This window comes from Lampetra planeri, chromosome 79, assembly GCF_965212315.1.
Source record: "Lampetra planeri chromosome 79, kcLamPlan1.2.h2, whole genome shotgun sequence".
Classification (NCBI taxonomy): domain Eukaryota; kingdom Metazoa; phylum Chordata; class Hyperoartia; order Petromyzontiformes; family Petromyzontidae; genus Lampetra; species Lampetra planeri.
The window spans coordinates 884,491-898,644 of NC_136184.1; the positions used below are offsets into that span (position 1 = coordinate 884,491).

The following is a 14,154-nucleotide window of genomic DNA, read 5'->3' on the forward strand; positions in this document are numbered from 1 at the left end:
TCAAAAGAACTCTCTCATCAAAACGCTATACCACAGAGCACATGGCATTTCTGACAAACACCACCTGACCGGTGAATTAAGACATGTACATCAGGCCCTCAGGATGAACGGATACTCTGACCGTACTATCCGCCAAGCTGTCTCTCCCACCACACAGAAACAGCCACATGAAACTCCGACCAAAACCATTACGTTACCATACATAGCTGGCGTGACCAAAAAGATCTCCAAAATTCTAAACAAACATAAGATCCAAGTCCGATTCAGTACAGTGCATAAAATCCGTGATCTGATTCCATCTGTGAAGGATGTCGTTCCTGACTTACAGTATCCTGGAGTCTACAAATTGAGTTGCATTTGTGGTGATTGCTACATTGGAGAAACGAAACGTCATGTTTCTGATCGTGTCCGCGAGCACAAGTCAGATCTGAAACACGGCAGAACTGATTCTTCTGCCGTGGCCGATCATTGCTACAACTCGGTGGGCTCTCATGAAATTGTCTTTTCCGAGACCAAGGTTCTCTGCAAACCTCCCGGCTACCATCAAAGGTTTGTACACGAACCCATACAAATATACAAACACAGACATAATTTCAACCGTGATGATGGGTACAAACTTAGTAATCATTGGAAAGATGTTATCAACCACGCAAAAAAGACTTAATCACAAATTTTTTGGACCATCTTATCTGACAGGCACTATTTTACTGTACTTTACCGAGTGTTAACATCCCCAGTTATTTTAACAGTACTCTCTTTATTGTTCAGCCAGCATTGGTATAAACATGGGCATTTTCGTTCTTTTGTCTATCATGTGTATCAGACCCCCCCCCCTCCCCCTCTCTCTCCATTGTGTTGGCGTGTGCAGTAATTGGCCGCTTGCGCACAAGCGCTTCCACGTCCGTCGCCCACCCTTTTGGCCTCGTCCCCCCCCGGCCCCCCCCTCCCTCCCGATACGTTCCATTCATTGGCTACCATAGTCTGATGAGCTCCCCCTAAGTTTGTACCCATCATCATTTTCGTTCTTTTGTCTATCATGTGTATTAGACCTCCCCTCCTCCTCTCTGCCCATTGTGTTGGCGGGTGCAGTGGCTGGCCGCTTGCGCACAATCGCTCCATTGTGTTGGCGTGTGCAGTAATTGGCCGCTTGCGCACAAGCGCTTCCACGTCCATCGCCCACCCTTTTGGCCTCGCCCCCCCTCCCTCCCGATACGTTCCTTTCATTGGCTACCATAGTCTGATGAGCTCCCCACTCCCTCTCCCTCCCCCCTCAACTCGCTTTTAAGGGATTTACATCTTGAATCATTGCCTCACTTGATACAGCTAATCTGGCTGTGACGGTCCCACCTGATGACGGAGACTTGTGTTGCCTCCGAAACGTCGTGATTTTTGTTTTTATTTTATTTTACTTTCTACGTGACTTTACCGAAAAAACCTAAGAAGATGATTCCTTGCAGTCACGAAAGCTTCAAATCTAGAATCTCATGAAATTGTATTTTCCGAGACCAAGGTTCTCTGCAAACCTCCTGGCTACCATCAAAGGTTTGTACACGAAGCCATACAAATATACAAACACAGACATAATTTCAACCGTGATGACGGTTACAAACTGAGTAATCATTGGAAAGATGTGATTAACCATGCAAAAAAGATTTAACTACACTTATTTGCCAATCTTATTTGACAGACAACCATTACTGTTTAACCATGTTTAGTGGTGGTCTTCTTGTTACAGGTTGAGTCACAAACCGCACCTCTCCATAACAAAGGCTCAGCCTATATTATGCAGTCTATTCTTAGTCTCAAACCTCTCCTTACCATATTAATAATAAGTATGCGGCCCTTGCCCCACCACCTTCTCCAACCATTATATAAACGCAGTGGTAACTCCTGCAATCTCTCATTTACTTGATACAGCTGTCGTGGCTGTGACGGTACCACCTGAAGACGGAAGCTTGTGTTGCCTCCGAAACGTCGTGATTTTTATTTTTTATTTTACTTTTTAATGTTTTTACCTACGTGACTTTACCGAAAAAACCTAAGAATATAAATACAGTAACTTTTTACAACAGGATATAATTTTCTTTGTAGATTTATTTCAGAGATTTTCACATCGCAAACTATTTTAAGACACTAAATATATACAGAACATTTTAAAATATAATTTTCAAGAATATGCAAAATAAGCTATTTTAAACAATGATGCGATTATCGAGTGTTTTTGAAAATCCGGCACCCCCTTCCCCCCGAAGCCGCCAGATAATCGATGATCTACTGTATAAGCATAATATAGTTTGAAACAATATCATGGTTAGAGTAGGTAACGTGACAATTGTAATGGTATTGTGATTTAATAGTGGTTTAAAGTGCTGTAATAAGTGTGGCTAATAACTTAATTGATGCACACAAAAGAAAGTTATAATAAATGTTAAAATACTGTACAACATTACTATGCTATACCGAGTATCTTTGTGTTTTGTGTCCACATGTGTATATATTTGTTTAGGTGTACTTATATAAGTGTGCGTGCATCAGGACATTACTCACGCTAACATCTCCAAACTCCCTTCTCTCCCTAACATCACGTCCGCTAAAAGTCGCAGTCCGCTGTCTCCGATCTTGTTGCCATTCAGCCTAAACCCGGGTGGACGGGAGAAGGGACAGCGCTGACTCACTGAGCCCACGGGAACCGCGGAGTCAAACACGTGGTGAGTGAGGGACACTCACAATGGTGGTGCACATGACCAGAGCACACACGTTCATGAGCAAAGCTGCTCCTTGTTTAATGCTTCTGTGTTATACAGTTTATATATAACACGTGCCATTCACAAATATCAGTTTAATCACAATCATCCATTAAATTATACTGCACTGTACCTTTTATAATATAAAAAAGTGTTTGTTTTCTCAACACAAAATTACAACAGAGGATCACACACAAGTACATTTTCATCGAGGAACACGGAGATGTTTACAATTAATTAATGTATCTACTAACAATATGAATATTGCTTTAGCCGACATGTTAAATTAAACAAATGTGTTAAGATTACAGTAAAACATTTTTAAAGTGGACTCCATTAAGCAGGACAGCAAGATTAAATGTGTTCACATTTAAATGTTTACTTCACGACGCATTGCACCAACAATTAGCACAGTTCGTGCACAGAGCACATGTGAGAAACGAACAGCAAAGCTTACCCAAGAATCCTCAAGCCTGTGTTGGCCTTGAGGATGACACTGAGAGAGGAACCCGACTTGTATCTCAGTGAACACTCAAACAGGCTGCAGGGAGTGAAGAGATGATTAGTGGGGGCAGAGGGGATGGGTGGAGGGTCTGGGCACAGAGTGGGGGATGGTGAGGGATGGTGAGAGGTGGTGGTGGTTGACGGAACAGTGGTTGAGGGTCGTGTTTGTGGAGACATTGCACATATTCTTGGGTATTTCGGTAAAATCAAGTAGATAGGTTCAAATAAAATAACAAAGATAACAAAAAACTACGACGTTTCGATCGAAACACAAGCGATCGTCATCAGGAGAAAAAATTAGCGGGGAAGCTGCTGAGGCAGGCTGTTTTAAAGGTTTGAAATGGGTGTAGTCACCATATGACCCTTGGACTGCACCCATTTCAAACCTTTAAAACAGCCTGCCTCAGCAGCTTCCCCGCCCTTTTTTCTCCTGATGACGATCGCTTGTGTTGTGATCGAAACGTCGTAGTTTTTTTTTATTTGAACCCATATTACGTGACTTTACCGAAAGACCCAAGAATATGAATTCCTGAAATCACGAAAGTTTTGAAACAAAATGTAATCTATGACGTTAAACACAGATGATCATCGATTAAATCCAGTTCGTGCCTATCTGGCTTCCAACATCTTGTGAAACCGGTAAAACCTCTCCAAAGGCTGTACCAGTCCGGCGATCGCCACCATGTGCGTGACAAAACAAGTAGCTATGCTTTATTTCAGTGTCAAATACTATATACAGTACATTACACACTACATACAACTTAAACAATGAAATGCTGAACGTATATACATTTTTCATGACTAATAATTACAGTAATAGAAGCAGAAAATATACAGTGCGATCTGGAGAAAATTGCGTGCAATTCGGCGTTTGCCAGAGCACGGGTCTGAAGGCTGCATCAGTCCGACGACTGTCAAACACAAGTTGTCATCAAACACAAGTTGTTGTCAAACACAAGTTGTTGTCAAACACAAGTTGCTGTTGTCAAATACAGTTGTCATCAAACACAAGTTGTTGTCAAACACAAGTTGTTGTCAAACACAAGTTGTTGTCAAACACAAGTTGTTGTCAAATACAAGTTGTTGTAAAACACAAGTTGTTGTTGTGAAACATAAGTTGTTGTGAAACACAAGTTGTCAAACACAAGTTGTTGTATAACACGAGTTGTTTTTGTCAAACACAAGTTGTCGTCAAACACAAGTTGTCGTCAAACACAAGTTGTTGTTGTCAAACATAAGTTGTTGTGAAACACAAGTTGTTGTCAAACACAAGTTGTCGTCAAACACAAGTTGTCGTCAAACACAAGTTGTTGTTGTCAAACATAAGTTGTTGTGAAACACAAGTTGTTGTCAAACACAAGTTGTCGTCAAACACAAGTTGTCGTCAAACACAAGTTGTTGTTGTCAAACATAAGTTGTTGTGAAACACAAGTTGTTGTCAAACATAGGTTGTTGTAAAACACAAGTTGTCTAACACGAGTTGTTGTCAAACACAAGTTGTTGTTGCCAAACACAAGTTGTTGTCAAACATAAGTTGTTGTGAAACACAAGTTGTTGTCAAACACAAGTTGTTGTCAAACACAAGTTGTTGTATAACACGAGTTGTTGTTGTCAAACACAAGTTGTTGTCAAACACAGGTTGTTGTCAAACACAGGTTGTTGTCAAACACAAGTTGTTGTCAAACACAAGTTGTTGTATAACACGAGTTGTTGTTGTCAAACACAAGTTGTTGTCAAACACAGGTTGTTGTCAAACACAGGTTGTTGTCAAACATAAGTTGTTGTGAAACACAAGTTGTTGTCAAACACAAGTTGTTGTCAAACACAAGTTGTTGTCAAACACAAGTTGTTGTATAACACGAGTTGTTGTCAAACACAAGTTGTTGTCAAACACAGGTTGTTGTCAAACACAAGTTGTTGTCAAACACAAGTTGTTGTCAAACACAGGTTGTTGTCAAACACAGGTTGTTGTCAAACATAAGTTGTTGTGAAACACAAGTTGTTGTCAAACACAAGTTGTTGTCAAACACAAGTTGTTGTATAACACGAGTTGTTGTTGTCAAACACAAGTTGTTGTCAAACACAGGTTGTCGTCAAACACAGGTTGTTGTCAAACACAAGTTGTTGTCAAACACAGGTTGTTGTCAAACACAAGTTGTTGTCAAACACAAGTTGTTGTCAAACACAGGTTGTCGTCAAACACAGGTTGTTGTCAAACACAGGTTGTCGTCAAACACAAGTTGTTGTTGTCAAACACAGGTTGTTGTCAAACACAGGTTGTTGTCAAACACAGGTTGTTGTCAAACACAGGTTGTTGTCAAACACAAGTTGTTGTTGTCAAACACAGGTTGTTGTCAAACACAGGTTGTTGTCAAACACAGGTTGTCGTCAAACACAGGTTGTTGTCAAACACAGGTTGTCGTCAAACACAAGTTGTTGTTGTCAAACACAGGTTGTTGTCAAACACAGGTTGTTGTCAAACACAGGTTGTTGTCAAACACAGGTTGTTGTCAAACACAGGTTGTTGTTGTCAAACACAGGTTGTTGTCAAACACAGGTTGTTGTCAAACACAGGTTGTTGTCAAACACAGGTTGTTGTCAAACACAGGTTGTTGTCAAACACAGGTTGTTGTCAAACACAGGTTGTTGTTGTCAAACACAGGTTGTTGTCAAACACAGGTTGTTGTTGTCAAACACAGGTTGTTGTCAAACACAGGTTGTTGTCAAACACAGGTTGTCGTCAAACACAAGTTGTTGTTGTCAAACACAGGTTGTTGTCAAACACAGGTTGTCGTCAAACACAAGTTGTTGTCAAACACAGGTTGTCGTCAAACACAGGTTGTTGTCAAACACAGGTTGTTGTCAAACACAGGTTGTTGTCAAACACAAGTTGTTGTTGTCAAACACAGGTTGTTGTCAAACACAGGTTGTTGTCAAACACAGGTTGTTGTCAAACACAGGTTGTTGTCAAACACAAGTTGTTGTTGTCAAACACAGGTTGTTGTCAAACACAGGTTGTTGTCAAACACAAGTTGTTGTTGTCAAACACAGGTTGTTGTCAAACACAGGTTGTTGTCAAACACAAGTTGTTGTTGTCAAACACAGGTTGTTGTCAAACACAAGTTGTTGTTGTCAAACACAGGTTGTTGTCAAACACAAGTTGTTGTCAAACACAAGTTGTTGTTGTCAAACACAGGTTGTTGTCAAACACAGGTTGTTGTCAAACACAGGTTGTTGTCAAACACAGGTTGTTGTCAAACACAGGTTGTCGTCAAACACAAGTTGTTGTTGTCAAACACAGGTTGTTGTCAAACACAAGTTGTTGTCAAACACAGGTTGTTGTCAAACACAGGTTGTTGTCAAACACAGGTTGTTGTAAAACACAAGTTGATGTTGTCAAACACAGGTTGTTGTCAAACACAGGTTGTTGTCAAACACAGGTTGTTGTCAAACACAGGTTGTTGTCAAACACAAGTTGTTGTCAAACACAGGTTGTTGTCAAACACAGGTTGTTGTCAAACACAGGTTGTTGTCAAACACAGGTTGTTGTCAAACACAGGTTGTTGTCAAACACAAGTTGTTGTCAAACACAGGTTGTTGTCAAACACAAGTTGTTGTCAAACACAGGTTGTTGTCAAACACAGGTTGTTGTCAAACACAAGTTGTTGTCAAACACAAGTTGTTGTCAAACACAGGTTGTTGTCAAACACAGGTTGTTGTCAAACACAGGTTGTTGTCAAACACAGGTTGTTGTCAAACACAGGTTGTTGTCAAACACAGGTTGTTGTCAAACACAGGTTGTTGTCAAACACAGGTTGTTGTCAAACACAAGTTGTTGTCAAACACAGGTTGTTGTCAAACACAGGTTGTTGTCAAACACAAGTTGTTGTCAAACACAAGTTGTTGTCAAACACAGGTTGTTGTCAAACACAGGTTGTTGTCAAACACAGGTTGTTGTCAAACATAGGTTGTTGTAAAACACAAGTTGTCTAACACGAGTTGTTGTTGTCAAACACAAGTTGATGTCAAACACAAGTTGATGTCAAACACAGGTTGTCGTCAAACACAAGTTGTCAAACACAAGTTGATGTCAAACACAAGTTGATGTCAAACACAAGTTGTCGTCAAACACAAGTTGTCAAACACAAGTTGATGTCAAACACAAGTTGTTGTCAAACACAGGTTGTTGTTAAACACAAGTTGTCGTCAAACACAAGTTGTCGTCAAACACAAGTTGTTGTCAAACATAGGTTGTTGTGAAACACAAGTTGTCGTCAAACACAAGTTGTTGTAAAACACAAGTTGTTGTCAAACACAAGTTGTCAAACACAAGTTGATGTCAAACACAAGTTGTCAAACACAAGTTGTTGTCAAACACAAGTTGTCAAACACAAGTTGTCGTCAAACACAAGTTGTCGTCAAACACAAGTTGTTGTCAAACATAGGTTGTTGTGAAACACAAGTTGTCGTCAAACACAAGTTGATGTCAAACACAAGTTGTTGTTAAACACAAGTTGTTGTCAAACACAAGTTGTCAAACACAAGTTGATGTCAAACACAAGTTGATGTCAAACACAGGTTGTTGTCAAACACAAGTTGTCAAACACAAGTTGTTGTCAAACACAGGTTGTTGTCAAACACAAGTTGTTGTCAAACACAAGTTGTCGTCAAACACAAGTTGATGTCAAACACAGGTTGTCGTCAAACACAAGTTGTTGTCAAACACAAGTTGTCGTCAAACACAAGTTGATGTCAAACACAGGTTGTTGTCAAACACAGGTTGTTGTCAAACACAAGTTGTTGTCAAACACAGGTTGTCGTCAAACACAAGTTGTTGTCAAACACAAGTTGTTGTTGTCAAACACAAGTTGTTGTAAAACACAAGTTGTTGTAAAACACAAGTTGTTGTCAAACACAGGTTGTTGTAAAACACAAGTTGTTGTCAAACACAGGTTGTTGTAAAACACAAGTTGTTGTAAAACACAAGTTGTTGTTGTCAAACACAAGTTGTTGTCAAACACAAGTTGTTGTTGTCAAACACAAGTTGTTGTCAAACATAGGTTGTTGTAAAACACAAGTTGTTGTTGTAAAACACAAGTTGTTGTTGTCAAACACAAGTTGTTGTCAAACACAAGTTGTTGTTGTAAAACACAAGTTGTTGTTGTCAAACACAAGTTGTTGTTGTCAAACACAAGTTGTTGTCAAACACAAGTTGTTGTTGTCAAACACAAGTTGTTGTCAAACACAAGTTGTTGTCAAACACAAGTTGTTGTTGTCAAACACAAGTTGTTGTCAAACACAAGTTGTTGTTGTCAAACACAAGTTGTTGTCAAACACAAGTTGTTGTCAAACACAAGTTGTTGTCAAACACAAGTTGTTGTTGTCAAACACAAGTTGTTGTCAAACACAAGTTGTTGTTGTCAAACACAAGTTGTTGTTGTCAAACACAAGTTGTTGTCAAACACAAGTTGTTGTCAAACATAGGTTGTTGTCAAACACAAGTAGTTGTTGTCAAACACAAGTTGTTGTCAAACACAAGTTGTTGTCAAACACAAGTTGTTGTTGTCAAACACAAGTTGTTGTCAAACATAGGTTGTTGTAAAACACAAGTTGTTGTGAAACACAAGTTGTTGTAAAACACAAGTTGTTGTCAAACATAGGTTGTTGTCAAACACAAGTTGTTGTTGTCAAACACAAGTTGTTGTCAAACATAGGTTGTTGTCAAACACAAGTTGTTGTTGTCAAACACAAGTTGTTGTCAAACATAGGTTGTTGTAAAACACAAGTTGTTGTGAAACACAAGTTGTTGTCAAACATAGGTTGTTGTAAAACACAAGTTGTTGTGAAACACAAGTTGTTGTCAAACATAGGTTGTTGTAAAACACAAGTTGTTGTCAAACATAGGTTGTTGTCAAACACAAGTTGTTGTCAAACATAGGTTGTTGTAAAACACAAGTTGTTGTTGTCAAACACAAGTTGTTGTCAAACACAAGTTGTTGTTGTCAAACACAAGTTGTTGTTGTCAAACACAAGTTGTTGTCAAACACAAGTTGTTGTCAAACATAGGTTGTTGTTGTCAAACACAAGTTGTTGTCAAACATAGGTTGTTGTAAAACACAAGTTGTTGTAAAACACAAGTTGTTGTTGTCAAACACAAGTTGTTGTCAAACACAAGTTGTTGTCAAACACAAGTTGTTGTCAAACACAAGTAGTTGTTGTCAAACACAAGTTGTTGTCAAACACAAGTTGTTGTCAAACACAAGTTGTTGTTGTCAAACACAAGTTGTTGTCAAACATAGGTTGTTGTAAAACACAAGTTGTTGTGAAACACAAGTTGTTGTAAAACACAAGTTGTTGTCAAACATAGGTTGTTGTAAAACACAAGTTGTTGTCAAACATAGGTTGTTGTCAAACACAAGTTGTTGTTGTCAAACACAAGTTGTTGTCAAACATAGGTTGTTGTCAAACACAAGTTGTTGTTGTCAAACACAAGTTGTTGTCAAACACAGGTTGTTGTAAAACACAAGTTGTCAAACACAAGTTGTTGCCAAACACAGGTTGTTGTCAAACACAAGTTGTTGTCAAACACAAGTTGTTGTCAAACATAGGTTGTTGTCAAACACAAGTTGTTGTTGTCAAACACAAGTTGTTGTCAAACACAGGTTGTTGTAAAACACAAGTTGTCAAACACAAGTTGTTGCCAAACACAGGTTGTTGTCAAACACAAGTTGTTGTCAAACACAAGTTGTTGTCAAACATAGGTTGTTGTCAAACACAAGTTGTTGTTGTCAAACACAAGTTGTTGTCAAACACAGGTTGTTGTAAAACACAAGTTGTCAAACACAAGTTGTTGCCAAACACAAGTTGTTGTCAAACACAAGTTGTTGTCAAACACAAGTTGTTGCCAAACACAAGTTGTTGTCAAACACAAGTTGTTGTCAAACACAGGTTGTTGTTAAACACAAGTTGTTGTTGTCTAACACAAGTTGTTGATCAACAGCGTAGTACACACATCACCCTATACAGAGTCTTCGACATTGGAGTGGTGAATGCGGTACAGTAAATACAGTCACTGTTTACAGCAGGATATTTATTGTCTTTGTATATTTATTTAAGCGATTTTCATATCGCAAACTATTTTAAACACTAAATATATACAGAACACCGAAAAACATCTTATTTAATAATGTGCAAAAATAATCTATTTTAAATAATGATGCGATTATCTGGTGTTTTTTTTATCCAGTACCCCCTTCCCTCCGAAGCCGTTGGATAATATAATCGATGATCTACTGTATTAACATAATATCGTTTAAAACAATATAATTCGTTAGAGTAGGTAATGTGACAATTGTAATTGCATTTTCTTGGTTCTTTCGGTAAAGTCACGTAGAAGGGAAGTAATAAAATAATAAAAATAAAACATAATAAAATAATTCTCACGACGTTTCGGCCACAACACAAGCAGCCGTCCTCAGGTGAAGACCAGGTCTGTCGGGGAGACAGACTCTGTTTTAATTTTATTATTGTATTACTTCCCTTCTTTACCGAAAGAACCAAGAAGATGAATCCCTGCAGTCACGAAAGCTTTAAATCGAAATGTAATTGCATTGTTATTTAATAGTGGTTAAAAGTGCTATAATAAGTGTGGTTAATAACTTCATTGATGAGTGCATAAAAAAAGAAAGTTAGAATCGACGTGAAAATACAAAATTATTATGCTATACTGAGTATCTTTGTGTTTTATGTCCACATGTGTGTGTATATATATGTTTAGGTGTACTTATATAAGTGTGAATGCATCAGGGCATTACTCACGCTAACATCTCCAAACTCCCTTCTCTCCCCAACATCACGTCCGCTAAAAGTCGGAGGCCGCTGTCTCCGATCTCGTTGCCACTCAGACTAAACCCGCGTGGACGGGAGAAGGGACAGCGCTGACTCACTGAGCCCACGGGAACCGCGGAGTCAAACACGCGGTGAGTGAGGGACACTCACAATGGCGGTGCACATGACCAGAGCACACACGTTCATGAGCAAAGCTGCTCATTGTTTAATGTTTCTGTGTTATACATCTTATATATAATAGGTGGCATTCACAAATATCAGTTCACTCACAATCATCCATTCATTTATACTGCACTGTACCTTTATAATCTGAAACGTGTTTGTGTTTATAAGGGTGTTGTTTTGCCAGATCTCGTCAACACGCACACAGTAACTCAAGTAAATAGCTCATTAAATAAACTTAAAATGAAAACCAGCAATAGAAACATGGGAACATATAGTTCTAAGCATAGACAACAAGCAATTACGTAATGCTACAAAAGGAAAATAATTACGTAATGCAATACAAAAATTTACCTTAATCCTCGTAAAGCTCGGGCTCGGTTGAGGCAGGGCTTAAGCCTCGCTCCGCAGTAAACATCCGCAACCTCAACTCGCTGCACTAGTTGCACTTATGTAACTAATGCAAACATTTCCACACGTTGATTTTTTTACATGATTTATGGGAGCATTTCCGTAAATTCGGACTTCCATAAACCTGGGACTGCCTGCACATACATGCGTGTATTGACTAATTTTGTCCATGGCGCACTCAGATCACTGGATGAATTGCGCCTTATGTCAATTCTTATTATATGAAGATTTCTTGCATTTATTTTAATGTAAAAAATACTGTAACATTAAAACAACTGCAGACTCAAACAGGGGTGTGTATAAGTGTGTGTGAGTGTGTAGTAATGTGCAAGTATTCGTGTATATGGATATTAGCGTATATGCACATGTGAGTGTGTGTATATTCATATATGAGAGTGTGCATATTAGTGTACATGTAAGATCTAATAAATCTGAAAATCTAAATAGAATCGAGTCTGGATGGTGCTTCTACCCGTGACTAGAATGCATAACAACAGGTGGTGTAGCCTGCGGAGCTGCGTGATGGCAATGGAACAACATTCATCTATGCTCTACACAAACCCACACAGACAAGAGTGGTGATAATCTTGATTTGAAGCTTTTGTGACTGCAGGAATCCATACTCTTTGGTTCTTTCGGTAAAGTCACGTAGGTAGAAATAAATAAATCACGACGTTTCGATCGGAACACAAGCGATCTTGACCAGGTGGGACAACCACAGCAAGAAAATGCTGAAGTCGGCGGGAGAGCTGCCGTGGCAAGAAGTTATATAGGTAAGAGAGGGGGGGAGCAGGCAAGGAGGGAGAGAGAAGGGGGATGTGGTAGGGGGAGCCGCGTGAGCGCTAAGGGAAGAGGACGTGAGGCTGGGGGGGGGGGGGGGACGTGGGCGGAGCGAGCAGTAAACCGACAGGTAATGATGGAAACAACAACAACCAGTTAAGGCATTACCTGGTTGATAACATCCTTCCAATGATTGTTCAATTTGTGTCCATCTTCTCGGTTGAAGAGTGGTGATGTATGGTCAAATAACCCACAAGACCTGCATGGTGTGGGGGTGCCTTTTCCAGCAGTAGAGTGGCAAAAGGCTTTACTTGTACATGTGCAGGAGTTTCGATTTAAAGCTTTCGTGACTGCAGGGATTCATCTTCTTGGTTCTTTCGGTAAAGTCACGTAGAAAGAAATTAATAAAATAATAAAAATAAAACATAATAAAATAATTCTCACGACGTTTCGGCCACAACGCAAGTATCCGTCTTCAGGTGAAGAACAGGGTTGTCAAAGAGACAGAATCTGAATGGAACGCCCCAGGCTTGAAGCGACTATTTATGTTGGGATGGAGGGGCGAAGAGCGTCTTGACAAAATAATTTGCATATCAAGAGGAATTTAGCATATTTATGGGAAATGCAGAAATGCGATTAGTGCTACTTGTGAAATGCGTAGGGGGTCTGGCGAGGGGTTTAAAGTCACTATGCTCATGCATTATGCAGGATTAGCAGCATTAAATGGTAGGAAGTGAGGTCAGAATTAATAAAGGGAAGGAATGTTAATAATATGGTGCAATGGGAGACTAGTGGTAGGAGGCTTGCAGTGGAGCAAAGAATCCATTCCTTGCGGAGAATACAAGATATATAGTCAATGTCAGTGAGTGGACTGCGGTCTGAAAGTCACCATAAACGTGAACACAATCAGTTAAGATCCGAAATGGTTTATTACGTCCTTCCAATGATTGCCGAGCCAGAATCCATATTCTCGGTTGAAATTGTCTCTGTGTTTGTATATGTGGATCGCCTCATGGACGATCAGATTCACCATGGAAGTCGAAAAAGATGGCAAGCTACCCTTTTTGGATGTCCTAATTAAAAGGAGACCTGATGGTTCAATGAGCCACTCTGTCTACAGGAAACCCACCCATACGGATGCTTGCCTAAAACCGGATTCCCACCACCATCCATCCCAGAAGAATTCCCTCATCAAGACTCTATACCATAGAGCCCAATGCATCTCCGACCAGGAACACATTGCCAGTGAACTCAAACACGTACACCAAGCTCTTAAGGCTAATGGTTACTCCGACTACACAATCCGCAAAGCCATCACTCTAACCATCAAGAAGGATCCTGTTGAGGAGCCCTTCAAAACCATCACCTTACCCTACATTGCTGGGGTCACAAAAAAGATCTCCAAAATCCTGGTAAAACACAAGATCCGGGTCCGATTCAACACAGTACACAAAATCCGTGATCTGGTCCCGTCTGTAAAAGACGTAGTTCCCTGGCGTTTACAAACTAAGTTGCCTCTGTGGTAGCAGTTACATTGGAAAAACCAAACGGCATGTCTCGGACCGCATCCGTGAACATAAAGCAGATTTGAAACACGGTAGGACAAACACCTCAGCCGTGGCAGATCACTGTTACAATTCAGTGGGCTCACATGATATTGACTTCTCCAAGACAGAGGTTCTCTGCAAGCCATCCGGCTACCATG

General features: G+C 39.8%; 1 protein-coding gene across 1 annotated transcript in view; it reads right to left on the minus strand.

Annotated features, from left to right (window-relative positions):
• Positions 1-12,543, minus strand: part of LOC144738260 (uncharacterized) — a 29,157-nt gene extending 16,614 nt beyond the window's left edge. The window contains exons 1-3 of the mRNA XM_078621274.1: positions 11,067-12,543; positions 3,202-3,285; positions 2,548-2,634 (exon numbers count right to left, since the gene is read on the minus strand). Coding sequence (XP_078477400.1) covers positions 2,548-2,634; positions 3,202-3,285; positions 11,067-11,101 — 206 coding nt within the window. The 5' untranslated portion in view covers positions 11,102-12,543. The remainder of the gene's footprint in view (positions 1-2,547; positions 2,635-3,201; positions 3,286-11,066) is intronic.
• Between the last annotated feature and the right edge of the window lie 1,611 nt (positions 12,544-14,154).